Source organism: Emiliania huxleyi (genome assembly GCF_000372725.1).
Source record: "Emiliania huxleyi CCMP1516 unplaced genomic scaffold EMIHUscaffold_43, whole genome shotgun sequence".
Taxonomy (NCBI): Eukaryota; Haptophyta; order Isochrysidales; family Noelaerhabdaceae; genus Emiliania; species Emiliania huxleyi.
The window spans coordinates 246,502-271,031 of record NW_005198751.1 but is presented as its reverse complement, the minus strand read 5'-3'; the positions used below and the strand labels follow the sequence as shown (position 1 = coordinate 271,031).

Here is a 24,530-nt window from a genome sequence, read left to right as displayed (position 1 = left end):
AGCTTCGCGATGCGACCGGCGTGTCGCTCTCGGCGACGCTCGTCTTTGAGCAGCCGACGCCGCGTGCGATTGCGACGCACCTGGTCGAGCAGCTGACGGGCGCGAGCGTGCCGGCGGCGGCGGCGGCGGCGGCGCCGCGCGTCGCGGGCTCGCAGACCGACGCGAGCGTGCGCAGTCTCGCGGGGCGGTGGCCCGGCGGGTGCCGCTCGAGCGCGGCACTGTGTGCGTTGCAGCTCGCTGGCGGCGACGCGGTGGGGGCGGTGCCGTCGTCTCGTTGGGAGCTGTCGTCGGCGGTGGACGTCTCGCTGCTGAGCGAGGTGCAGCGGTCGTGCGTGTCGCACGGCGGCTTCGTGGCGGGCGCGGCGCACTTCGACGCCGCCTCGTTTGGGGTGTCGCCGGCGGAGGCGGCGGCGATGGACCCGCAGCAGCGGCTGCTGCTCGAGGTCGGGTACGAGGCGCTGCACGGGGCGGGCGCGCGCCGCTCGTCGCTGCTAGGGGGCGGCGAGGGCGTCTTCGTCGGCATCGAGCGGCCCGACTGGGCGCTGCTCTCGTCGCTGCGGCCCTCATCGGTGTACGACGTGACGGGCGACACGATATCGGTGGCGTGCGGCCGCCTCTCGTTCGTGCTCGGCATGCAGGGCCCGTGCATGAGCGTGGACACGGCCTGCTCGTCGGCGCTGGTGGCGCTGCAGGGCGCGTGGCGGTCGATTCTGAGCGACGCTTGCGACGGCGCCATCGCGGCGGCAGTCGGCCTCAAGCTGGTGCCGCACCCGACGCTCGGGGCGGCGGCGGCGGGCATGCTGTCGGTGGACGGGCGGTGCAAGACGTTCGACGCGGCCGCCAACGGGTACGTGCGGAGCGAGGGCGTCGGCGCGGCGGCCGTTGCGCGCGGCTCGGCGTCGACGATTGGCGGCGTGGCGGTGCGGCAGGACGGGCGCAGCGCGAGCCTGACGGCGCCGAACGGCTCCTCGCAGAGAGACTTGCTCCTGGAGGCGGCGGGCTTGGCGGGCCTCGTTTCTGCGGGCGCGCTGAGCGGCGTGGAGGCGCACGGCACGGGCACCGCCTTGGGCGACCCGACCGAGGCGGGCTCGCTCGCCTCGGCGTCTTCGGGCGCGGACGGCGGGGTGCTGACCGGCGCGGCCAAGGCGAGCATCGGCCACGCCGAGGCGGCGTCGGGGCAGCTTGGCTTGCTGCGCGTCGTGGAGGGGCTGCGGTCGCAGTGTGTGCACGCGAATGCGCAGCTGCGGCGCCTGAACCCGCTCGTGGCTGAGCGGAGCAGCGGCAGCTCGCTGCTGCTGCCCACGCAGGCCTGCACGACGCGAGGCGCCGCGTCCGGCGTCTCATCGTTCGGCTACAGCGGCACCATCGCGCACGCGGTGCTCATCGCGGCTTTGGCCCCGGTGGAACCCGCTGCGCGCCGCTGCCTCGTGCTTTCGCGGCGCGAGTTCTCTTGGACTGCGCGTCGGCAGGAGTCGTCCCTCGGGCTGTACGTGTCGCACCGCTGGGAGGCTGCACCGCCGCTCCGGCCAGACCCTTCGCCATCCAGCTGGCTGTTGCTCAGCACTGCTTCGTCTTCCCGTTTCGCAAACTCCCTGGGCTGGCTGCTGGGCAACGAGGTCAAGGGGCGATTCTTGCTCACCCGCAGCCGCACGCACGGCCTTAGTGGCGCGGCGGTGGTTGCTCTCGTGTTTGAGCATACCGCCACCGCTTCTCCTGCGGTGGAGCAGTTCGCATCCTTGCTCGGCTTGGTGCAGCAGATTGCCTCGAGCCGCTCGCCCCCCGTCCTAGCGCTCATCACGCTCGGCACCCAGGCTGCGGAGCCGACTGGCTTCCCGGCCAAGCTGGACGCGCCGTCGCAAGCCGGGGTGTGGGGCTTCGCGCGCACCTTGCGCCTCGAGCTGCCGACGGTGCGCACCGTCACCGTGGACATGTGCCACCTCGCCGTGGCGGTTGCTGTCGAGCAGACGATAGCGGAGATGCAGCCAGCCGCGGGTGATCGCGATCGCGCCGAGCCACAGCTCTCTTGGGGGGTGCGCGGTCGGCTGGTGCCGCGCCTCGATAGCCGCCCGACAACCTCTCGCCGGATGCGAGCGCGCGTCGCCGGGCAGCAGATCGTCACGGGAGGCTTGGGCGGGCTCGGCTTGCGCACGTCGGCGATGCTGTCTCGCGCCGGCGCGAGCTCGATCTTGGTCTGCTCGCGCAGCGGGCTCGTCTCCCGGGGCGCGCCGCTCACGTCTTTGCCGCGGGTCGCTTCGGTGGTGCGGTCCGACTTGAGCTGCGCCGACGACGCGGTGCACTTGGTGCGGCGCGCGCTTGGGTCGGCGGGCCGGCTGCGAGGCGTGTGGCACGCGGCGGGCGTGCTGGCCGACGTGCTGGTGCGCAACATGTCTGCGGACCACGTGGGCCGCGCCTTTGGCGCCAAGGCGCTCGGCGCGTGGCACCTGCACAGCAACGACGGCCGGGCGCCGCTCGACGCGTTCCTGCTCTTCTCGTCGATCGCGTCGGTCGTCGGCAACGTCGGGCAGGCGAACTACACGGGCGCCAACTCGTACCTCGACGCGCTGGCGACGAGCCGGCGCGTGCACGGCCTGACGGCGTGCAGCCTTCAGATCCCGATCGTGCGCGGCGCCGGGATGGGCGAGGACGCGTTCGGCGAGGGCGCTCGGCGGGAGCACTTCGAGGTGAGCCTCGAGGAGCTGGTGCGTTGGCTTGCGGCGGCGGGTCTGGTGTCTCGGTCGGCGTGCGCTGCGTCCGCCCTGCTCCTGCGAGCCGCGGGCGTCGCCAAGCTCAAGGCTGGCGGAGACCTCTTCGCACCGTCGGCGGAGCCGGCGGCGGCGGCCTCCTCCGCTGCTCGGCCCTCGAGTGAGCTGGCTCTGGAGGTGCAGGCGCTCCCGGCTGCGCAGCGCCAGCAGCGCGCCGAGGAGGTGGTGATGAGCGTGGTTCGTCGCTTCTCGAGCGGCGACCTCACCACGGGCAGCCCGCTGATGGAGGCGGGCGTCGACTCGCTCGCCGCGACGGCGCTGTCCAACGAGCTTCGCGATGCGACCGGCGTGTCGCTCTCGGCGACGCTCGTCTTTGAGCAGCCGACGCCGCGTGCGATTGCGACGCACCTGGTCGAGCAGCTGACGGGCGCGAGCGTGCCGGCGGCGGCGGCGGCGGCGGCGCCGCGCGTCGCGGGCTCGCAGACCGACGCGAGCGTGCGCAGTCTCGCGGGGCGGTGGCCCGGCGGGTGCCGCTCGAGCGCGGCACTGTGTGCGTTGCAGCTCGCTGGCGGCGACGCGGTGGGGGCGGTGCCGTCGTCTCGTTGGGAGCTGTCGTCGGCGGTGGACGTCTCGCTGCTGAGCGAGGTGCAGCGGTCGTGCGTGTCGCACGGCGGCTTCGTGGCGGGCGCGGCGCACTTCGACGCCGCCTCGTTTGGGGTGTCGCCGGCGGAGGCGGCGGCGATGGACCCGCAGCAGCGGCTGCTGCTCGAGGTCGGGTACGAGGCGCTGCACGGGGCGGGCGCGCGCCGCTCGTCGCTGCTAGGGGGCGGCGAGGGCGTCTTCGTCGGCATCGAGCGGCCCGACTGGGCGCTGCTCTCGTCGCTGCGGCCCTCATCGGTGTACGACGTGACGGGCGACACGATATCGGTGGCGTGCGGCCGCCTCTCGTTCGTGCTCGGCATGCAGGGCCCGTGCATGAGCGTGGACACGGCCTGCTCGTCGGCGCTGGTGGCGCTGCAGGGCGCGTGGCGGTCGATTCTGAGCGACGCTTGCGACGGCGCCATCGCGGCGGCAGTCGGCCTCAAGCTGGTGCCGCACCCGACGCTCGGGGCGGCGGCGGCGGGCATGCTGTCGATGGACGGGCGGTGCAAGACGTTCGACGCGGCCGCCAACGGGTACGTGCGGAGCGAGGGTGTCGGCGCGGCGGCCGTTGCGCGCGGCTCGGCGTCGACGATTGGCGGCGTGGCGGTGCGGCAGGACGGGCGCAGCGCGAGCCTGACGGCGCCGAACGGCTCCTCGCAGAGAGACTTGCTCCTGGAGGCGGCGGGCTTGGCGGGCCTCGTTTCTGCGGGCGCGCTGAGCGGCGTGGAGGCGCACGGCACGGGCACCGCCTTGGGCGACCCGACCGAGGCGGGCTCGCTCGCCTCGGCGTCTTCGGGCGCGGACGGCGGGGTGCTGACCGGCGCGGCCAAGGCGAGCATCGGCCACGCCGAGGCGGCGTCGGGGCAGCTTGGCTTGCTGCGCGTCGTGGAGGGGCTGCGGTCGCAGTGTGTGCACGCGAATGCGCAGCTGCGGCGCCTGAACCCGCTCGTGGCTGAGCGAAGCAGCGGCAGCTCGCTGCTGCTGCCCACGCAGGCCTGCACGACGCGAGGCGCCGCGTCCGGCGTCTCATCGTTCGGCTACAGCGGCACCATCGCGCACGCGGTGCTCCGTTCGTCGCCGGAGGCAGCAGCGGCGATCCCCTCCTCCGTGTCGTCGTCCGCTGCGCGCTTCTGCCGCCGAGCGTTCGGCTGGCGCGCCCGGCACCACCCGCTGCTCCGGGACCTCCTGCCGCCGCCGCCGCCGAGCCTCGCTCTCTACCGCTCGCCTCTTGCGGGGGAGGTGCTGGCGCTGGTGGCCGACCACGTCGTGCAGGGCCGCGTCGTCTTTCCCGGCGCAGGCTACCTCGAGGCCGCGCGCGCCGCTTGCTCTGCGGGCTTGCCGGCGGGAGCTGGCGTCGCGCTGCGCGGCGTGTTCTTCCTGCAGCCGCTCTCGCTGCAGGGCGACGCGGCGGCCGGTTGGCTGGAGGTGGCGCTGCTGCAGGGGGCGAGGTTCGAGGTGCGGAGCGGCTGTGCTGACGGCGCCGAGGAGAGCACGGTGCACTGCTCCGGGGAGCAGAGCGCCGCTTCGGCGGCGGAGTGGCGGCCTCTCGCCTTGCCGGCGACGCGTGCGGCGTGCAGCTGGCCGATCGACACCGCTCGCTTCTACGCGGCGTTCGCGGCGGTCGGGATTGAGTACGGCGCCGCCTTCCGCACGGTGCGCTCCGCGTGGGCCGGCGTCGGCGAGGCGTCGGCAGGGCTGCGCCGCCGCTCCGAGCTGGCTGGGACTCAGGTGCACCCGGCCGATCTCGACGGCGCGCTGCAGTCGAGCCTTCTTCTGGAGGAGGGCAGCGGCGGCGAGGCGCGGCTGCCGTTCGCGGTGGACGCGGCGCTTCTTGGTGGGCCGGCGCATGGCGCTCTGATCGCTTTGGTCGCATCTGCCGGTGCAGATTCGGTGACGGTAGCGCTGCATGGTGGCGCGTTCGCATGCGGAGCGCGGCTGGGTGGGTTCTCGAGCCGAGTCCTTCGGCAGTCGCGCCTTCAGCCGCAACATAGCCGGCCCTGGTGCTACGAGACCGATTGGACGCTGCTGCCCGCCCCGCGCTGTGCGCCCGACGACACGCGCGTGCTCTTACTCTCTCGCCCCTCCGTCTCGTTGTGGATGGATCCGAACTGCATCGAGGAGGGTGCTGGGAGTTGTCAGCCGCCACAGGTTGTCGTCTACTCGGGCGAAGGCGAGGCGCTGCCAGCGGTGGGGATGGCCCTTGCTTCGGTGCGGGCACAGGCATGGTCCTCCGACCCTGTCCCGGTGTGGCTGGTCACCTTCGGCGCGCCAGCTAGTGCGGGCTGCCGTCCGTGCTGGCACGCGGGTCTCTGGGGCCTCGGGCGTTCGGCCCGGATCGAACTGCCCGCCCTGCCGCTTTGCTGCGTCGGGGTGGACTCTCCCGGCGCACAGGAGCTGGCGGCGCTGGCGTCGCTGCTGAGTGGCGGCCAGCTGAAGTATGACAGCGGCGGAGTGCGTGGCCTGCAACTCAGCGCCACGATCGAGCCCGAGGTTCGTGTCTGCGGCGCACGCCACGGCGTGCCGCGGCTCGTTAGCCGTGCGCCACTGCTCTTGCAGCGAGTCTGTTTGGAGCTAAGCACGCCAGGCGCCGTCTCCAACCTCTGCGTCGTGGAGCAGCAGCCGTTCGACGACGTCCTCCCTCCCACTGCCGTGGAGCTGAGGGTCCGCGCAGTTGGACTCAACTTTCGCGACGTGCTGATCGTGCTCGGCGAGTATCCAGGCAACCCAGGCATGCGCGCTGCCGGCACAGACGTCGCCGGCACGGTGACTGCTAGCGCGGACCAGTCGCTCCCTCTTGGCGCCGCAGCATTTGGGGTGGCGTGGGGCGGCTGCCTTGCAAGCTATGCACGCACGGACCGCCGGCTGCTAGCTTGCAAGCCAGACTGCCTCTCCTTCGAAGCAGCCACGACGCTTCTCTCCAGCTGGGGCACTACCCACATCGGCTTCCGCCGCCTGGGCCTCCGCTTGAAGCAGCGCGCCATGCTGCACGCAGCAGCTGGCGGCGTCGGGCAGTCCGCAGTCGAGTACGCGCACTGGTTGCGCGCCTCTGTGGCCGTGAGCGCTGGTCGGCCCTTCAAGCACCGCCTCCTGCGCGGGATGGCCGTCGCTTGCTGCGCCAGCTCGCGCGACGCCTCGGCGTGCGCCGTTGGAACAGTGGTGCCTCTGCAGGGCCTGCGCCAGCACGCCTCGCTCAACTTCCTCTCTCACGACTTCATCGGCTTGTCCGCGGCGATGCTCTGCGAGCAAGGCGTCTTCGAGGAAATCGGCAAGCGCGGCGTGTGGTCCACCGAGCGCGCAGCCGCCTGCATGGTCGCGCGCTACGACGTGCTCGACATGGCGACTGATGCGGCAGCAGACCCGCTCTGGTACCAGAGGGAAGTCCTTTGCGAGCTCGTCGCTCGCGCAACGGCCGGCACCGCGCGAGGGCTTCCGACGCGCCAGTTCGACTTGGTGCGCGAAGCGCAAGCGGCCTTCCGCTTGCTGCAGAGCGGCCGCAACTTGGGCAAGGTCGTGATGTGTGTGGGGATGCGGCACTCTGGCGCCACCTTTGAGGTGGACTTCGAAGCCGTCAGCGCGCAGCTCTCCGAGCACGTGTCGTCGGCAGTCGGCGCGCTGGACAGCGCCGGCCTCGACTTGGCGTACGACATGCTCGAGCGGCTCTGCCAGCAGTACGTCCACACCGCACTCTCGGCCTTGAAGGAGCAAGCTGTGCCACGCTGGCACCACCGCCTCCTCCTGGAATGGTTTGGGGCGCAGGCGCCGCCTCCGGAGCCGCACGTCACTCCGGACGAGGTGCGAGCCGCGCACGCCGACATCTGGCCGGAGCTCGCGCTGGCTGAGCGGTGCGGGCCGCGCCTCGCCGAGGCGCTCACCGGCGACGTGCCGTACCAGGAGCTTCTCTTCCCCGGGGGGTCGCTGGACATCTGCCGCGACGTGTACGACCAGGGCCAGGTGAATCGCTTCTACAACGAGTGCGTGGTCGCCGCGGTGCGCGCGCTTGTCCGTTCCCTTCCCTTCGGGCGGCTGGTCCGCGTCCTTGAGGTTGGCGCGGGGACGGGCGGGACGGCGAAGAGTGTGCTGCCCTCCCTCCGCCACGCTTGCTCGTGCTACACTTTCACCGACGTCTCCGAGAGCTTTCTCCGGAGAGCGCGCGCCATGTTTGCGGCGGCCTTCCCTTTTGTGGAGTTTGAGCTGCTCAACATCGACGCCGACCCGCGGCTGCAGGGCTTCTCTCCGTCGCAGTACGACCTCCTGATCGGCACCAACGTCCTGCACGCCACCCCGTACATGCACAACACGCTGCGCAACTGCCAGAAGCTTCTGCTGCCTGGCGGGGTCCTGCTCATCAACGACGCGCAGCTGGCCGGTGGGTTCGTGCAAATCACGTTCGGTCTGACGGATGGCTGGTGGCTCTTTAGCGAGTGCGCCGACCCGATGAGGCGCGGCTACCAGAGCCCGCTGATGGACTGGGACACGTGGCGCAGCCTCCTCGGAGAGAGCGGCTTCCAGCGCGTGCACCTGATGCGCGGCGGCGGCTTCCTCTGCAACCAAGCCGTCATGGTCGCTCGGGCCGGGCGAGGCGGCGAGCAGAGGAGCCCCGAGCCCCGCCTCGAGCCGGAGCTGGCGCACCTCTTCACGGGCGGCCTTGGAGGGCTGGGACTGCTCACCTCACGGCTGCTCGTCTCGCTCGGCGCGACGCGGCTTGTTCTCTCGTCGAGGAGCGGCCGCGTCCAGCACGGCAGCGAGGGTGATTGGAAGTGGCTCTCCGAGGACGGCTCCCACTCCGCAGTGGTCACGTGTGTGCAGAGCGACGTCTCCGAGGAGTCCTCCGTGCTGGCGACGCTGCGGGACCTGCATTGGGGGGGCGCGCGGCTCGGAGGCATCTTCCACGCGGCCGGGGTGCTCTCCGACGCTCTGCTCGCCGACCAGGAGGCGTGGCGCTTCCGTGCCGTGTTCGCCCCGAAGGTACATGGCGCCAGCTGCCTGCAGCGCGGGGTGGCGTGCGTCGGACTGCGCCATTTCCTCGTGTACTCGTCGGTGGCGGCTCTGCTCGGCGCCCCTGGCCAGGCGCCGCACTCGGCGGCCAACACCTGGCTTGACAGCTTCACGCACTGGCGCCGCAGCTTGGGCCTGGCCGCTCAGGGCTTGCAGTGGGGCTCGGTTGCCGAGATTGGATACGCCGCTCGCCATGGCGCGGACGCGAAGGCTGAGCGCGTCGGCACGGGAGCGGTCACGCGCGCCGTTGCTTGTGCGGCCTTGCGACACGCGCTCTTCTCAGGGCGCGCCATCGCAGCGGTCTTGCCCGCGGATTGGTCGAAGCTGCTGGGAGGTGGCTTGAGCCCGGCTTTCCTGACGCCGCACCGCCACCGCGGGCGCGCGGCCAAGGCCAAGCCCTCGGGCGCCGAAGTCGAGCGGGCAGCTGCTATTTTGACTCCCAGCGCCTCGGCCGCGGTGACGCTCGAGCTCGTGCTAGAGCTGGCGGAGCGCACGGCGGGCGGGGCGGTCGACGCGGACGCGCCGCTGATGGAGGCGGGGCTCGACTCGCTCGGCGCGGTCGAGCTGCGCAACCAGTTGATGCAGGCCGCCCCGAAGCAAACCAAGGCCCTGCCGAGCACTCTCGTCTTTGACTTCCCAACCGTGCGGCAGCTCGCGCAATTCTTCGCCGACGCGGAGGACGAGACGCGATCGCCGGTCGTTGCGGCCCCGTCGGCTGTGCCGGCGGGTCGCCCAGAGAGCTCAGCGCTCTCTGTAAGTCTGAGCGGCTTGAGCGCAGCCTTGCCTGGCCAGGCGAGCAGCGTTGCCCGGGCGTGGCATGGGTCTGCCATTGGCCGAGACGCCGTCACCGAGGTGCCGGTCGAGCGGTGGGCCTTGCCCGTGGTTGCCGACGAGGTCAACGTGCGGGCAAGGCACGGGGGGTTCGTCTCCGGGGCGGAGCTCTTCGATAACCGCCTTTTTGGCGTGTCGCCCGCTGAGGCGGCTGCGATGGACCCGCAGCAGCGGCTACTGTTGGAGCGTGCGTACGAGGCACTGCTCCGTGGAGTGAGCGATGAGCGCAACAGCTTGGCCGGCGCGGCTGTCGGCGTCTTCCTGGGCATCGCGGCCTTCGACTTCGTCGAGATACTGGCGTCGAGCCCCGCGGGCCAGAGCGTTTACGCCGCAACCGGCAGCTCCCACTCCATCGCGGCGGGTCGCCTCTCGTACGTGCTCGGCCTTCAGGGGCCGTGCGTCAGCTTTGACACGGCATGCTCCTCAGCTCTTGCGGCTGGCCACTCGGCGCTGCGTGCTTTGCAGCTAGGCGAGTGTGCCTCTGCCGCGCTGGAAGCAGTCCACCTCATGCTTCTGCCGATGGTCGGACTGAGCTTTGCAGTGGCCGGCATGACCTCCCCCCGCGGCCGCAGTCACACCTTTGACTCTCGTGCTGACGGCTTCTGCCGCGGTGAGGCGTGCAGTGTCGCGGCCTTGCAAGCGGCGAGCCCATCGACGTCATTGGTGGTGTGCGGCAGCGCCGTCCGTCAAGACGGGAAGAGCGCGAGCCTGACCGCTCCCAACGGTGTGGCGCAGCAGCAGCTCTTGCGCGCCGCTTTGGCAGACGCCGTTACGGACTCCATTGCTCAGCTTGAGACACATGGCACCGGCACGGCGCTCGGTGATCCGATCGAGGCCCGCTCACTAGCGGTCGCACTGCTGGAAACGAGCGCCATGCCGTTGGCACTCGGTGGCGTGAAGGCAAACTGCGGCCACGGCGAGCCCGCTGCAGCGATGACAGGCCTCTTGGTGCTTACAGCTGGTCTCTCTGAGTGGAAGTCACCGCCCAACGCTCAGCTGCGGCAGATCAACCCGCAGGTCGGCGAGGCGTTTGTCGGCAAGGCCTGCCTCCTACCGACGGCGACAGCGGCGGCCGCAACCCACAGTGCCGGATTTGGAGGCGTCTCATCGTTCGGCTACAGCGGCACCATCGCGCACGCGGTGCTCCGTTCGTCGCCGGAGGCAGCAGCGGCGATCCCCTCCTCCGTGTCGTCGTCCGCTGCGCTCTTCTGCCGCCGAGCGTTCGGCTGGCGCGCCCGGCACCACCCGCTGCTCCGGGACCTCCTGCCGCCGCCGCCGCCGAGCCTCGCTCTCTACCGCTCGCCTCTTGCGGGGGAGGTGCTGGCGCTGGTGGCCGACCACGTCGTGCAGGGCCGCGTCGTCTTTCCCGGCGCAGGCTACCTCGAGGCCGCGCGCGCCGCTTGCTCTGCGGGCTTGCCGGCGGGAGCTGGCGTCGCGCTGCGCGGCGTGTTCTTCCTGCAGCCGCTCTCGCTGCAGGGCGACGCGGCGGCCGGTTGGCTGGAGGTGGCGCTGCTGCAGGGGGCGAGGTTCGAGGTGCGGAGCGGCTGTGCTGACGGCGCCGAGGAGAGCACGGTGCACTGCTCCGGGGAGCAGAGCTCCGCTTCGGCGGCGGAGTGGCGGCCTCTCGCCTTGCCGGCGACGCGTGCGGCGTGCAGCTGGCCGATCGACACCGCTCGCTTCTACGCGGCGTTCGCGGCGGTCGGGATTGAGTACGGCGCCGCCTTCCGCACGGTGCGCTCCGCGTGGGCCGGCGTCGGCGAGGCGTCGGCAGGGCTGCGCCGCCGCTCCGAGCTGGCTGGGACTCAGGTGCACCCGGCCGATCTCGACGGCGCGCTGCAGTCGAGCCTTCTTCTGGAGGAGGGCAGCGGCGGCGAGGCGCGGCTGCCGTTCGCGGTGGACGCGGCGCTTTTTGGTGGGCAGGGTCGCGTAGGCACGTGGGCCGTTGTCTCGCACGCCGAGCCGGGCGCGGTCGACGTTCGCTTAGGCAGTCGCAGGGATCGCGCGGCTCAGTTGTCTGGACTCCACAACCGCCAAAGCAAAGGTGTGCGTGCAAAAGCGAGCGCTCCCCGCCGGCGCGACATGTACACCACCGCGTGGCAGCTTGCCGAAGGCAGTGCCACCCCGCAAGAGTCGACGGTCCTTGTCGGCGCCGCTACGTCCCTTCCGCGTGCGGCTGCCTCGCGGCCGACAAGCCGAAAGTGCCTCGCGGTCGACGTGGGTGCTCGACTGTTCTTGATGCCTCTACCTTCGCTCGAATCGCAGCTGTCCCTCTCTGTGCGCATGCGAGCTCACGGCCCCGAGGTCTTCCTGTTTTCAGCAGACCCGTCTCTCGCGGGCGGTGGAGCTCGCTCAGCACCGTTCTCAGGAGTATGGGGAGTCGCACGCTCTGTTCGCCTTGAAGTGCCGGGGGCATTGCTCGGCTGCATGTCTTTTGATGTGCTCACGGCGAGTCTATTGGCGACGAGACCGGCTCTCTCATCCGAGCCTGAGCTCGTGCAAAGGGCGGCGGGCGTCCACGTCCCACGCCTCGCACAAGCGGCGCTATCGCCATCTACGACGCCACGTTTCGCGGGTGCACACCTCCTTACCGGTGGCACCGGCGGGCTCGGCCTGGTGACGGCTGGCTGGGTTGCGTCAAGCGGTGCGTCTGCACTTGTGCTTGCGTCTCGCAGGGGGGCTCTGTCGCAGAGTGCGTCCCAGCTCGTGAACTGTGGCGCCAAGGTGCGGCTCGTCAGCTGCGACGCAGCTGTAGCAGTTGAATTGGCTCAGGTGTTTGCCCAGACAACGAGTGAGGCGCTGCCTCCGCTCCGTGGCGTGTGGCACGCGGCGGGCGTGCTGGCGGACGGCATGCTGCGCTCGCAGACGGCGGCGATGCTGCGCCGCGTGTACGGCGCGAAGGCGCACGGCGCGTGGGCGCTGCAGAGAGGCGCCGCGACGACGCCGCTCCAGTGCTGCGCGCTCTTCTCTTCGGTGGCGGCGCTGCTCGGCAGCGCGGGCCAGGCCAACTACGCGGCGGCCAACAGCTGCCTCGACGCGCTGGCGGGCGCGCGGCGCGGCGCGGCCCTCTCCGGCGTGAGCGTGCAGTGGGGCCCGTGGGCGGAGGTGGGGATGGCGGCTGGCGGCGCGGTGCACGCGCGGCTGCAGGCGGCCGGCTGGGGGCTAATCGGCCGGGCAGAGGGCCTCGCGGCGCTCGGGCTGGCGGTGGGCCCGAGCGCGCCGCCGGTGGTGGCGATGCTGCCGGTGTCGTGGGCGCGCGTGCTGGGCGGCGGCGGGGAGGTGCCCGCCTTCCTGTCCGCCTTCGCGCCTCGCGCCTCGGCCGCCGCGGCCGCCTCCGCATCGCCCTCCGCGCGGCAAGCGGCGCCTCGCGGCGTGGCGCTCGACGAGGTGCTCGCTGCGGTGGCGCGCACGGCGGGCGGGGCGGTCGACGCGGACGCGCCGCTGATGGAGGCGGGGCTCGACTCGCTCGGCGCGGTCGAGCTGCGCAACCAGCTGCAGGTGGCGGCGGGCGAGGGTGCCCCGTCGCTGCCAGCCACGCTCGTCTTCGACTACCCGACGGCGCGGCAGCTCGCAGCACGTCTCCAGCCTCGCCGGTCGGCCGCCCCAGGCGTTGACGTGCAGGGCACGGCGGTCAGTGCCAGCGAGGCATGCGACTGTGGCATCGTGGGTGCCAGCGCCCTTCTCCCCGGGGGGGCGTCGTCGTTCTCGCTGGCGTGGCACATGGCCGCTACGGGCGCCAGCGTCGTGGGCGAGGAGTCCGGTGTGCGGTGGGGCTTGGCAGGTGAGGCACCGAACGTGCCGGAGGTGGTCGCGAGGCGCATGCGCCACGGCGGCTTCCTGCAGGACGCGGAGCTCTTCGACAACGCCTTCTTCGGCGTCGCGCCAGCCGAGGCGAAGGTGATGGACCCGCAGCAGCGGCTGCTGCTCGAGCGCAGCTACGAGGCGCTGCACGGGAGCGGCTTGCGCCGAGCGGACCTGCTCGGCAGCGCGGTCGGCGTCTTCCTCGGCATCTGGGCGTGCGAGTTCGCGGCGGTGCTTCGCAAGAGCCCGCTCGGCGAGAGCGTGTACGCGGCGACGGCCGCCACGTGCTCTGTTGCGGTCGGCCGCGTCTCGTTTGCGCTCGGCCTGCAAGGCCCGTGCGTGTCGTTCGACACGGCGTGCTCGAGCAGCCTGGCCGCGCTGCACGCCGGCAGCCGCGCCCTCCAGCACGCCGAGTGCGGCACCGCACTCGTGGCCGGCGTCAACATGATGTTCGACCGAGACGCAACGATGGGAATCGCCCTCGCCGGCATGACCTCCGCTCTGGGCGCTTGCCACACCTTCGACGCGCGCGCTGACGGCTACTGCCGCGGCGAGGCGTGCGGCGTTGCAGCTTTGCAGGTCGGCGCGACCGATAGCCGCTCACTCGTCCGTGGGTGCGCGGTGCGCCAGGACGGCAGAAGCGCGAGTCTCACTGCGCCGAACGGGTCGGCACAGCAGGCGCTGCTGGCCGCCGCGTTGGGCGACGCTGGAGTGGCGCCAGTCGAGATGGCCCGCCTGGAGGCACACGGCACGGGCACCGCTCTCGGCGACCCCGTGGAGGCGCGTGCGCTTTCAGAGTATCTGGCCATGTACCACGATGTGCCGCAACCCCTGGCCGTCAGCAGTGTGAAGGCCAATAGCGGGCATGCGGAGCCTGCCGCTGCTGCTGCCGGCCTTCTTGTGATGACAGCAGGCTTGGATGCGCGCATTGCACCGTCCAATGCAAAGCTGTCCATTCTCAACCCATATGTTGCAAGCGCGTTCCGCCCAGAGGCCTCTCTGCTACCTGTGACTACTCCAACGTTGCTGAACCAACCAAGTGCTGCTACTGGAGGGATTTCGTCGTTCGGATACAGCGGCACCATCGCCCACGGCGTTGTCACGTGCCGGGCCGGTGTTGCGGCAGCGACCATCGGCCGGCCGCGCTTTGTTCCACACGCATTCCCGTGGTTAGAGCGCCACTCATCTAAACATGCCGTCTTGAGGCGGCACGTGCAGTTGGAGTCGCTAGTGCTGGAGCAGGTGCGTGAGCTCACCGGCTCATCGGGCCAGGAGATTGCGGCAGCTACCCCACTCATGGATGCAGGAATCGATTCGATGCGAGCTACAGAGCTGGCGAATCAGCTGAGCTTGGCAACCGGTCTTGCGCTCTCGTCTACTCTGCTGTTTGAGCACCCTACTTCACGCGACATTGCTGGCCACATTGTTGAACAGCTGACCTCGTCGCGCACAGAAACGGTTGCCCAGCGCGCCATGGCTTCAGGTGAGCAGAGGCTCTCTCTGCGGAGTGCTGCCGGACGATGGCCCGGCGGCTGCGCCGGCCGCGCCGCGCTCTCGTCGATGCTGCACGCGAGCGGCGACGCGGTGGGGGCGGTGCCGTCGTCTCGTTGGGAGCTGTCGTCGGCGGTGGACGTCTCGCGGCTGAGCGAGGTGCAGCGGTCGTGCGTGTCGCACGGCGGCTTCGTGGCGGGCGCGGCGCACTTCGACGCCGCCTCGTTTGGGGTGTCGCCGGCGGAGGCGGCGGCGATGGACCCGCAGCAGCGGCTGCTGCTCGAGGTCGGGTACGAGGCGCTGCACGGGGCGGGCGCGCGCCGCTCGTCGCTGCTAGGGGGCGGCGAGGGCGTCTTCGTCGGCATCGAGCGGCCCGATTGGGCGCTGCTCTCGTCGCTGCGGCCCTCATCGGTGTACGCGGTGACGGGCGACACGATATCGGTGGCGTGCGGCCGCCTCTCGTTCGTGCTCGGCATGCAGGGCCCGTGCATGAGCGTGGACACGGCCTGCTCGTCGGCGCTGGTGGCGCTGCACGGCGCGTGGCGGGCGGCGCGGAGCGGCGACTGCGACGGCGCCATCGCGGCGGCCGTGAGCCTCAAGCTGGTGCCGCACCCGACGCTCGGGGCGGCGGCGGCGGGCATGCTGTCGGTGGACGGGCGGTGCAAGACGTTCGACGCGGCCGCCAACGGTTACGCGCGGAGCGAGGGCATCGGCGCGGCGACGGTGCGCGTGGATGCGGCGGCAAGCGCCTGCTCGCTGGCGACGGTCTCTGGCGGCGCGGTGCGGCAGGACGGGCGCAGCGCGAGCCTGACGTCGCCAAACGGCTCGGCGCAGCGAAGGCTGCTGTCGGCGGCCGCCGCGTCGGCCGGGCTTGCGTCGACGGCGGCGCTGAGCGGCGTGGAGGCGCACGGCACGGGCACCGCCTTGGGCGACCCGACCGAGGCGGGCTCGCTCGCGGCGGAGGCGGGCGCGGGCGGGGGCGTGGCGGTGGGCGCAGCCAAGGCCAACATCGGCCACTCCGAGGCTCCCTCCGGCCAGCTGGGCCTGCTGCGGAGCGTGGCGGCGCTGCAGAGCGGCGCGGGCGTGGGGAACGCGCGGCTGCGCCTCCTCAACCCGCTGGTGGGCGAGCACAACCGCGCCGGCGCCATGGCGCTGCCGCTGCAACGCGCGGCGATCCGGCGCGGCGCCGTCGGCACGTCCTCGTTTGGGTACAGCGGCACCATCGCCCACGCAGTGCTCTGCTCGCCTGAGGGCGTCCCGCGCCCCGCTCGTGGGGGCGCGTCGGGTCTGCTGTACCGCCGCCGCGCCTTCCGCTGGACCTCGACTCAGCGCCGCGACGCGGCCGGCGGTGCCGTCGCCTTCTACGCCACCAGCTGGGCGCGGCTCCCGGCGGTCACCGCGCGCTCAGAGGCGGGTTCGCGCTCATGGCTCGTGCTTTCTCCGATGCAGCCTGGCTCCTGCGGCGGCCTGCCTGGCTCCGTGGGTCTGTCCACGCCAGGCCGCGAGCCGCTGGCCGCCGCGCTGGAGGCGCGATCGTGGGCGGGCATTGCGCTGCTGCTCGACGAGGCCGGCTCGGTGGCTCCGTCGCTTGGCGGTCTGGAGGCGGCCCTGTCTTTGGCGCAGCAGCTCTCGTCGTCCGCCGCTGCCCAGGCCTGGCCTCCGATGTTCATACGCACCGGCGGCGCCGTGACGGCGTCGCCGATGCACGGCGCTGCGTCTGCCGCTGGCGCGGCTCACGGCGGCATCTGGGGCTTTGCGCGCGTGCTGCGCCTCGAACGGCCTGCAGCGCGCGTGGTGAGCATTGACGTGCGTGGCGCCGCTACAGCGCCGGCTGCTGCGCGTGCGTTGCTCGCGGAGGCGGAGGCGTGCGGCCCCCTCGAGCCCGAGGTGGCGTGGTCGCGCGGTGTGCGTCATTGCGCGAGGCTGCGGCGGCGCAGTGCCGCGGTCGCGGCGACTGTCGGCTCGCCTGGCCGTGGCTTGCGGGCGGCGGTGTCTGGCTCGTGGCTGATCACCGGTGGGCTGGGCGGGCTCGGCCTGCGCGGCGCGCGCCTTCTCTCGGCCTGCGGCGTGGGCCGGCTGGTGCTCTCCTCCCGCAGCGGCCGGGTGTCGCGCGACGGCCAGGGCTTGGCGGCGGCGCTGCACGCGTTGGCCGCCTCGACCCCGACGACGTTGCTCGCTTGTGACAGCGGCGACGCCGTCGAGGCGACGGCGCTTGTGAGGGCGGCGCAGCCGAGCGGGGTGCTCCACGCGGCTGGCCTTGTCGACAAGGGGCTCCTCGAGAGCGTGCATGCTCGGCAGCTCGCTTCGCTTGTCCTGCCAAAGGCGGGCGGCGCGGCGCTCCTTCACCACGCGACCGCTCTGCGGGCCTTGTCTGCGTCGGTGCTCTTCTCGTCCATCGCGTCGGCAGTCGGCAGCGTCGGCCAGTCGAGCTATGCGGCGGCGAATGCGTGCCTCGACGCACTGGTGGCGTTCCGCTCCGCGGGTGGGCTTGCGGCGAGCAGCCTGCAGCTTCCCTTTGTCGGCGGCGCCGGCATGGGCCAGGCCGGCCTCGACGCGGCTGGCGGAGCGGTCTCGCTCGACCAGCTGGCCAAGGTGCGGGGCATGGCGCCCATCTCGCTGGAGCAGTACGCGGCGTGCCTGGCGCGGCTGGTCGAGCTGCCGGGCCGCGTCGTCTCGCCGCTCCCTCTGGGCGTGCGGCAGCTGCGGGCGTGTGTGCCTGACGAGTCGCTGCCGGCGCTCTCGGAGCTCGTCTTGCCGGCGGCCGCCGCGCCGTCGGCATCGCCCTCCGCACCGGCCGCAACAGGGCCTTTGACGGACGCGCTGGCGGCGCTTCCGCCGGCGAGGCAGCAGCCGCACGTCGAGGCGCTCGTGCTCGGCGTGCTGCGCGAGCTCACCGGCGCCGCCGACGTCAGCGCCGGCACGCCGCTGATGGAGGCGGGCGTCGACTCGCTCGCGGCGACGGAGATGTCGATGCGGCTGCGTGCGGCGACGGGGCTTCCGCTCTCGCCGACGCTGGTGTTCGAGCACCCGACGCCGCGCGACATCGCCGCGCACCTGCTGAGCCAGATCGTGGGCTCGCGCGAGCCGTCGCGCGCCGTGCCGTCGGGCGGCGCCGAGGCGGGCCGTGCTGTCGGGCTGCACGGCCTGGCGGGGCGGTGGCCCGGCGGCTGCGCCGGCCGCGCCGCGCTCTCGTCGATGCTGCACGCGAGCGGCGACGCGGTGGGGGCGGTGCCGTCGTCTCGTTGGGAGCTGTCGTCGGCGGTGGACGTCTCGCGGCTGAGCGAGGTGCAGCGGTCGTGCGTGTCGCACGGCGGCTTCGTGGCGGGCGCGGCGCACTTCGACGCCGCCTCGTTTGGGGTGTCGCCGGCGGAGGCGGCGGCGATGGACCCGCAGCAGCGGCTGCTGCTCGAGGTCGGGTACGAGGCGCTGCACGGGGCGGGCGCGCGCCGCTCGTCGCTGCTAGGGGGCGGCGAGGGCGTCTTCGTCGGCATCGAGCGGCCCGACTGGGCGCTGCTCTCGTCGCTGCGGCCCTCATCGGTGTACGCGGTGACGGGCGACACGATATCGGTGGCGTGCGGCCGCCTCTCGTTCGTGCTCGGCATGCAGGGCCCGTGCATGAGCGTGGACACGGCCTGCTCGTCGGCGTTGGTGGCGCTGCAGGGCGCGTGGCGGGCGACGCTGAGCGGCGACTGCGACGGCGCTCTCGCGGCGGCCGTGAGCCTCAAGCTGGTGCCGCACCCGACGCTCGGGGCGGCGGCGGCGGGCATGCTGTCGGTGGACGGGCGGTGCAAGACGTTCGACGCGGCCGCCAACGGGTACGCGCGGAGCGAGGGCATCGGCGCGGCGACGGTGCGCGTGGATGCGGTGGCAGGCGCCTGCTCGCTGGCGACGGTCTCTGGCGGCGCGGTGCGGCAGGACGGGCGCAGCGCGAGCCTGACGGCGCCAAACGGCTCGGCGCAGCGAAGGCTGCTGTCGGCGGCCGCCGCGTCGGCCGGGCTTGCGTCGACGGCGGCGCTGAGCGGCGTGGAGGCGCACGGCACGGGCACCGCCTTGGGCGACCCGACCGAGGCGGGCTCGCTCGCGGCGGAGGTGGGCGCGGGCGGGGGCGTGGCGGTGGGCGCAGCCAAGGCCAACATCGGCCACTCCGAGGCTCCCTCCGGCCAGCTGGGCCTGCTGCGGAGCGTGGCGGCGCTGCAGAGCGGCGCGGGCGTGGGGAACGCGCGGCTGCGCCTCCTCAACCCGCTGGTGGGCGAGCACAACCGCGCCGGCGCCATGGCGCTGCCGCTGCAACGCGCGGCGATCCGGCGCGGCGCCGTCGGCACGTCCTCGTTTGGGTACAGCGGCACCATCGCCCACGCAGTGCTCTGCTCGCCTGAGGGCGTCTCGCGCCCCGCTCGTGGGGGCGCGTCGGGTCTGCTGTACCGCCGCCGCGCCTTCCGCTGGACCTCGACTCAGCGCCGCGACGCGGCCGGCGGTGCCGTCGCCTTCTACGCCACCGGCTGGGCGCGGCTCCCGGCGGTCACCGCGCGCTCGGAGGCGGGTTCGCGCTCATGGCTCGTGCTTTCTCCGATGCAGCCTGGCTCCTGCGGCGGCCTGCCTGGCTCCGTGGGTCTGTCCACGCCAGGCCGCGAGCCGCTGGCCGCCGCGCTGGAGGCGCGATCGTGGGCGGGCATTGCGCTGCTGCTCGATGAGGCCGGCTCGGTGGCTCCGTCGCTTGGCGGTCTGGAGGCGGCCCTGTCTTTGGCGCAGGAGCTCTCGTCGTCCGCCGCTGCCCAGGCCTGGCCTCCGATGTTCATACGCACCGGCGGCGCCGTGACGGCGTCGCCGATGCACGGCGCTGCGTCTGCCGCTGGCGCGGCTCACGGCGGCCTCTGGGGCTTTGCGCGCGTGCTGCGCCTCGAACGGCCTGCAGCGCGCGTGGTGAGCATTGACGTGCGTGGCGCCGCTACAGCGCCGGCTGCTGCGCGTGCGTTGCTCGCGGAGGCGGAGGCGTGCGGCCCCCTCGAGCCCGAGGTGGCGTGGTCGCGCGGTGTGCGTCATTGCGCGAGGCTGCGGCGGCGCAGTGCCGCGGTCGCGGCGACTGTCGGCTCGCCTGGCCGTGGCTTGCGGGCGGCGGTGTCTGGCTCGTGGCTGATCACCGGTGGGCTGGGCGGGCTCGGCCTGCGCGGCGCGCGCCTTCTCTCGGCCTGCGGCGTGGGCCGGCTGGTGCTCTCCTCCCGCAGCGGCCGGGTGTCGCGCGACGGCCAGGGCCTGGCGGCGGCGCTGCACGCGTTGGCCGCCTCGACCCCGACGACGTTGCTCGCTTGTGACAGCGGCGACGCCGTCGAGGCGACGGCGCTTGTGAGGGCGGCGCAGCCGAGCGGGGTGCTCCACGCGGCTGGCCTTGTCGACAAGGGGCTCCTCGAGAGCGTGCATGCTCGGCAGCTCGCTTCGCTTGTCCTGCCAAAGGCGGGCGGCGCGGCGCTCCTTCACCACGCGACCGCTCTGCGGGCCTTGTCTGCGTCGGTGCTCTTCTCGTCCATCGCGTCGGCAGTCGGCAGCGTCGGCCAGTCGAGCTATGCGGCGGCGAATGCGTGCCTCGACGCACTGGTGGCGTTCCGCTCCGCGGGTGGGCTTGCGGCGAGCAGCCTGCAGCTTCCCTTTGTCGGCGGCGCCGGCATGGGCCAGGCCGGCCTCGACGCGGCTGGCGGAGCGGTCTCGCTCGACCAGCTGGCCAAGGTGCGGGGCATGGCGCCCATCTCGCTGGAGCAGTACGCGGCGTGCCTGGCGCGGCTGGTCGAGCTGCCGGGCCGCGTCGTCTCGCCGCTCCCGCTGGGCGTGCGGCAGCTGCGGGCGTGTGTGCCTGACGAGTCGCTGCCGGCGCTCTCGGAGCTCGTCTTGCCGGCGGCCGCCGCGCCGTCGGCATCGCCCTCCTCCGCGCCGGCCGCAACAGGGCCTTTGACGGACGCGCTGGCGGCGCTTCCGCCGGCGAGGCAGCAGCCGCACGTCGAGGCGCTCGTGCTCGGCGTGCTGCGCGAGCTCACCGGCGCCGCCGACGTCAGCGCCGGCACGCCGCTGATGGAGGCGGGCGTCGACTCGCTCGCGGCGACGGAGATGTCGATGCGGCTGCGTGCGGCGACGGGGCTTCCGCTCTCGCCGACGCTGGTGTTCGAGCACCCGACGCCGCGCGACATCGCCGCGCACCTGCTGAGCCAGATCGTGGGCTCGCGCGAGCCGTCGCGCGCCGTGCCGTCGGGCGGCGCCGAGGCGGGCCGCGCTGTCGGGCTGCACGGCCTGGCGGGGCGGTGGCCCGGCGGCTGCGCCGGCCGCGCCGCGCTCTCGTCGATGCTGCACGCGAGCGGCGACGCGGTGGGGGCGGTGCCGTCCTCTCGTTGGGAGCTGTCGTCGGCGGTGGACGTCTCGCGGCTGAGCGAGGTGCAGCGGTCGTGCGTGCCGCACGGCGGCTTCGTGGCGGGCGCGGCGCACTTCGACGCCGCCTCGTTTGGGGTGTCGCCGGCGGAGGCGGCGGCGATGGACCCGCAGCAGCGGCTGCTGCTCGAGGTCGGGTACGAGGCGCTGCACGGGGCGGGCGCGCGCCGCTCGTCGCTGCTAGGGGGCGGCGAGGGCGTCTTCGTCGGCATCGAGCGGCCCGACTGGGCGCTGCTCTCGTCGCTGCGGCCCTCATCGGTGTACGCGGTGACGGGCGACACGATATCGGTGGCGTGCGGCCGCCTCTCGTTCGTGCTCGGCATGCAGGGCCCGTGCATGAGCGTGGACACGGCCTGCTCGTCGGCGTTGGTGGCGCTGCACGGCGCGTGGCGGGCGACGCTGAGCGGCGACTGCGACGGCGCCATCGCGGCGGCCGTGAGCCTCAAGCTGGTGCCGCACCCGACGCTCGGGGCGGCGGCGGCGGGCATGCTGTCGGTGGACGGGCGGTGCAAGACGTTCGACGCGGCCGCCAACGGGTACGCGCGGAGCGAGGGCGTCGGCGCGGCGACGGTGCGCGTGGATGCGGTGGCAGGCGCCTGCTCGCTGGCGACGGTCTCTGGCGGCGCGGTGCGGCAGGACGGGCGCAGCGCGAGCCTGACGGCGCCAAACGGCTCGGCGCAGCGAAGGCTGCTGTCGGCGGCCGCCGCGTCGGCCGGGCTTGCGTCGACGGCGGCGCTGAGCGGCGTGGAGGCGCACGGCACGGGCACCGCCTTGGGCGACCCGACCGAGGCGGGCTCGCTCGCGGCGGAGGCGGGCGCGGGCGGGGGCGTGGCGGTGGGCGCAGCCAAGGCCAACATCGGCCACTCCGAGGCTCCCTCCGGCCAGCTGGGCCTGCTGCGGAGCGTGGCGGCGCTGCAGAGCGGCGCGGGCGTGGGGAACGCGCGGCTGCGCCTCCTCAACCCGCTGGTGGGCGAGCACAACCGCGCCGGCGCCATGGCGCTGCCGCTGCAACGCGCGGCGATCCGGCGCGGCGCCGTCGGCACGTCCTCGTTTGGGTACAGCGGCACCATCGCCCACGCAGTGCTCTGCTCGCCTGAGGGCGTCTCGCGCCCCGCTCGTGGGGGCGCGTCGGGTCTGCTGTACCGCCGCCGCGCCTTCCGCTGGACCTCGACTCAGCGCCGCGACGCGGCCGGCGGTGCCGTCGCCTTCTACGCCACCGGCTGGGCGCGGCTCCCGGCGGTCGCCGCGCGCTCGGAGGCGGGTTCGCGCTCATGGCTCGTGCTTTCTCCGATGCAGCCTGGCTCCTGCGGCGGCCTGCCTGGCTCCGTGGGTCTGTCCACGCCAGGCCGCGAGCCGCTGGCCGCCGCGCTGGAGGCGCGATCGTGGGCGGGCATTGCGCTGCTGCTCGATGAGGCCGGCTCGGTGGCTCCGTCGCTTGGCGGTCTGGAGGCGGCCCTGTCTTTGGCGCAGGAGCTCGTGCGATCTGCGACGAAGGAGCCCCTCCCGCTGGTCGTCCGGGTGTGTGGCGTCGTTCCAGCGCTGCCGCGCGCTGGAGGGCTGCCAGCGTCGGGTGCGGCTCACGGCGGCAGCTGGGGCTTTGCGCGCGTGCTGCGCCTCGAGCAGCCAGCGAGGCGCATCCTGAGCCTCGATGTCTCTGCTGCTTCCGACACGCGCCATGCAGCCCGCGCGCTCCTGGCCGAGTCGGTGCTGTCGCGCCCTTGCGAGGACGAGGTTGCATGGGTGAGACGAGTGCGGTTGGGCGCACGGTTGCGACGAGAGAGTGCGCGACCGGCCAAGCGCTCAAAGGTTGCCGGCGCGTGGCTGATCACGGGTGGGTTGGGCGGGCTCGGCCTGCGTGCGGCGCAGCTGCTTGCTCAGAGTGGCGCTGTACGGTTGGTCCTATCATCTCGCAGTGGACGGGTCGCCCGCGGTGGTCAGGGGCTTGCGGCTGCTCTGCAGGCCGTGACGGCGCTGCTTCCGGCGGCAGCGGTGGCATCCGCCGACATCAGCGCTGCCGCGGAGGCCAAGGCGCTCATGGGAATCGCACAGCCCTCGGGGCTGCTACATGCCGCGGGCCTTGGTGGTAAGGGTCTGATTGGCAGCGTAGAGGCGAGCCAGCTTGCGTCCTTGCTGAGGCCAAAGGCGTGCGGTGCGGCACATTTGCACTACGCGACGAGTGACCGGCCGCTATCAGCGATGTTGCTCTTCTCGTCTATCGCGTCTGCGATTGGCAATGTTGGGCAGGCGTGCTACGCCGCGGCGAACGCGAGCCTAGACTCGCTCACTGCGTACCGCACAGCGCTCGGAGCCGTCAGCTGTGGGCTGCAGCTTCCCTTCGTGGCTGGCGCCGGCATGGGCCAGGCCGGCCTCGACGCCGGACCGGCGGTCTCGCTCGACCAGCTGGCCAAGGTGCGGGGCATGGCGCCCATCTCGCTGGAGCAGTACGCGGCGTGCCTGGCGCGGCTGGTCGAGCTGCCGGGCCGCGTCGTCTCGCCGCTCCCGCTGGGCGTGCGGCAGCTGCGGGCGTGTGTGCCTGACGAGTCGCTGCCGGCGCTTTCGGAGCTCGTCTTGCCGGCGGCCGCCGCGCCGTCGGCATCGCCCTCCTCCACGCCGGCCGCAACAGGGCCTTTGACGGACGCGCTGGCGGCGCTTCCGCCGGCGAGGCAGCAGCCGCACGTCGAGGCGCTCGTGCTCGGCGTGCTGGGCGAGCTCACCGGCGCCGCCGACGTCAGCGCCGGCACGCCGCTGATGGAGGCGGGCGTCGACTCGCTCGCGGCGACGGAGATGTCGATGCGGCTGCGTGCGGCGACGGGGCTTCCGCTCTCGCCGACGCTGGTGTTCGAGCACCCGACGCCGCGCGACATCGCCGCGCACCTGCTGAGCCAGATCGTGGGCTCGCGCGAGCCGTCGCGCGCCGTGCCGTCGGGCGGCGCCGAGGCGGGCCGCGCTGTCGGGCTGCACGGCCTGGCGGGGCGGTGGCCCGGCGGCTGCGCCGGCCGCGCCGCGCTCTCGTCGATGCTGCACGCGAGCGGCGACGCGGTGGGGGCGGTGCCGTCGTCTCGTTGGGAGCTGTCGTCGGCGGTGGACGTCTCGCGGCTGAGCGAGGTGCAGCGGTCGTGCGTGTCGCACGGCGGCTTCGTGGCGGGCGCGGCGCACTTCGACGCCGCCTCGTTTGGGGTGTCGCCGGCGGAGGCGGCGGCGATGGACCCGCAGCAGCGGCTGCTGCTCGAGGTCGGGTACGAGGCGCTGCACGGGGCGGGCGCGCGCCGCTCGTCGCTGCTAGGGGGCGGCGAGGGCGTCTTCGTCGGCATCGAGCGGCCCGACTGGGCGCTGCTCTCGTCGCTGCGGCCCTCATCGGTGTACGCGGTGACGGGCGACACGATATCGGTGGCGTGCGGCCGCCTCTCGTTCGTGCTCGGCATGCAGGGCCCGTGCATGAGCGTGGACACGGCCTGCTCGTCAGCGCTGGTGGCGCTGCACGGCGCGTGGCGGGCGACGCTGAGCGGCGACTGCGACGGCGCCATCGCGGCGGCCGTGAGCCTCAAGCTGGTGCCGCACCCGACGCTCGGGGCGGCGGCGGCGGGCATGCTGTCGGTGGACGGGCGGTGCAAGACGTTCGACGCGGCCGCCAACGGGTACGCGCGGAGCGAGGGCATCGGCGCG

General features: G+C 73.1%; 1 protein-coding gene across 1 annotated transcript; it reads left to right on the top strand.

The window, feature by feature from the left end:
• Window positions 1-7,349: 7,349 nt before the first annotated feature.
• On the top strand, window positions 7,350-7,766 carry EMIHUDRAFT_58696 (hypothetical protein; the record flags this gene model as incomplete). Its single annotated transcript, XM_005769155.1, has 1 exon — window positions 7,350-7,766. A coding segment is annotated over one exon (417 nt), but the record flags the coding sequence as incomplete, so codon positions are not given.
• Window positions 7,767-24,530: the final 16,764 nt, after the last annotated feature.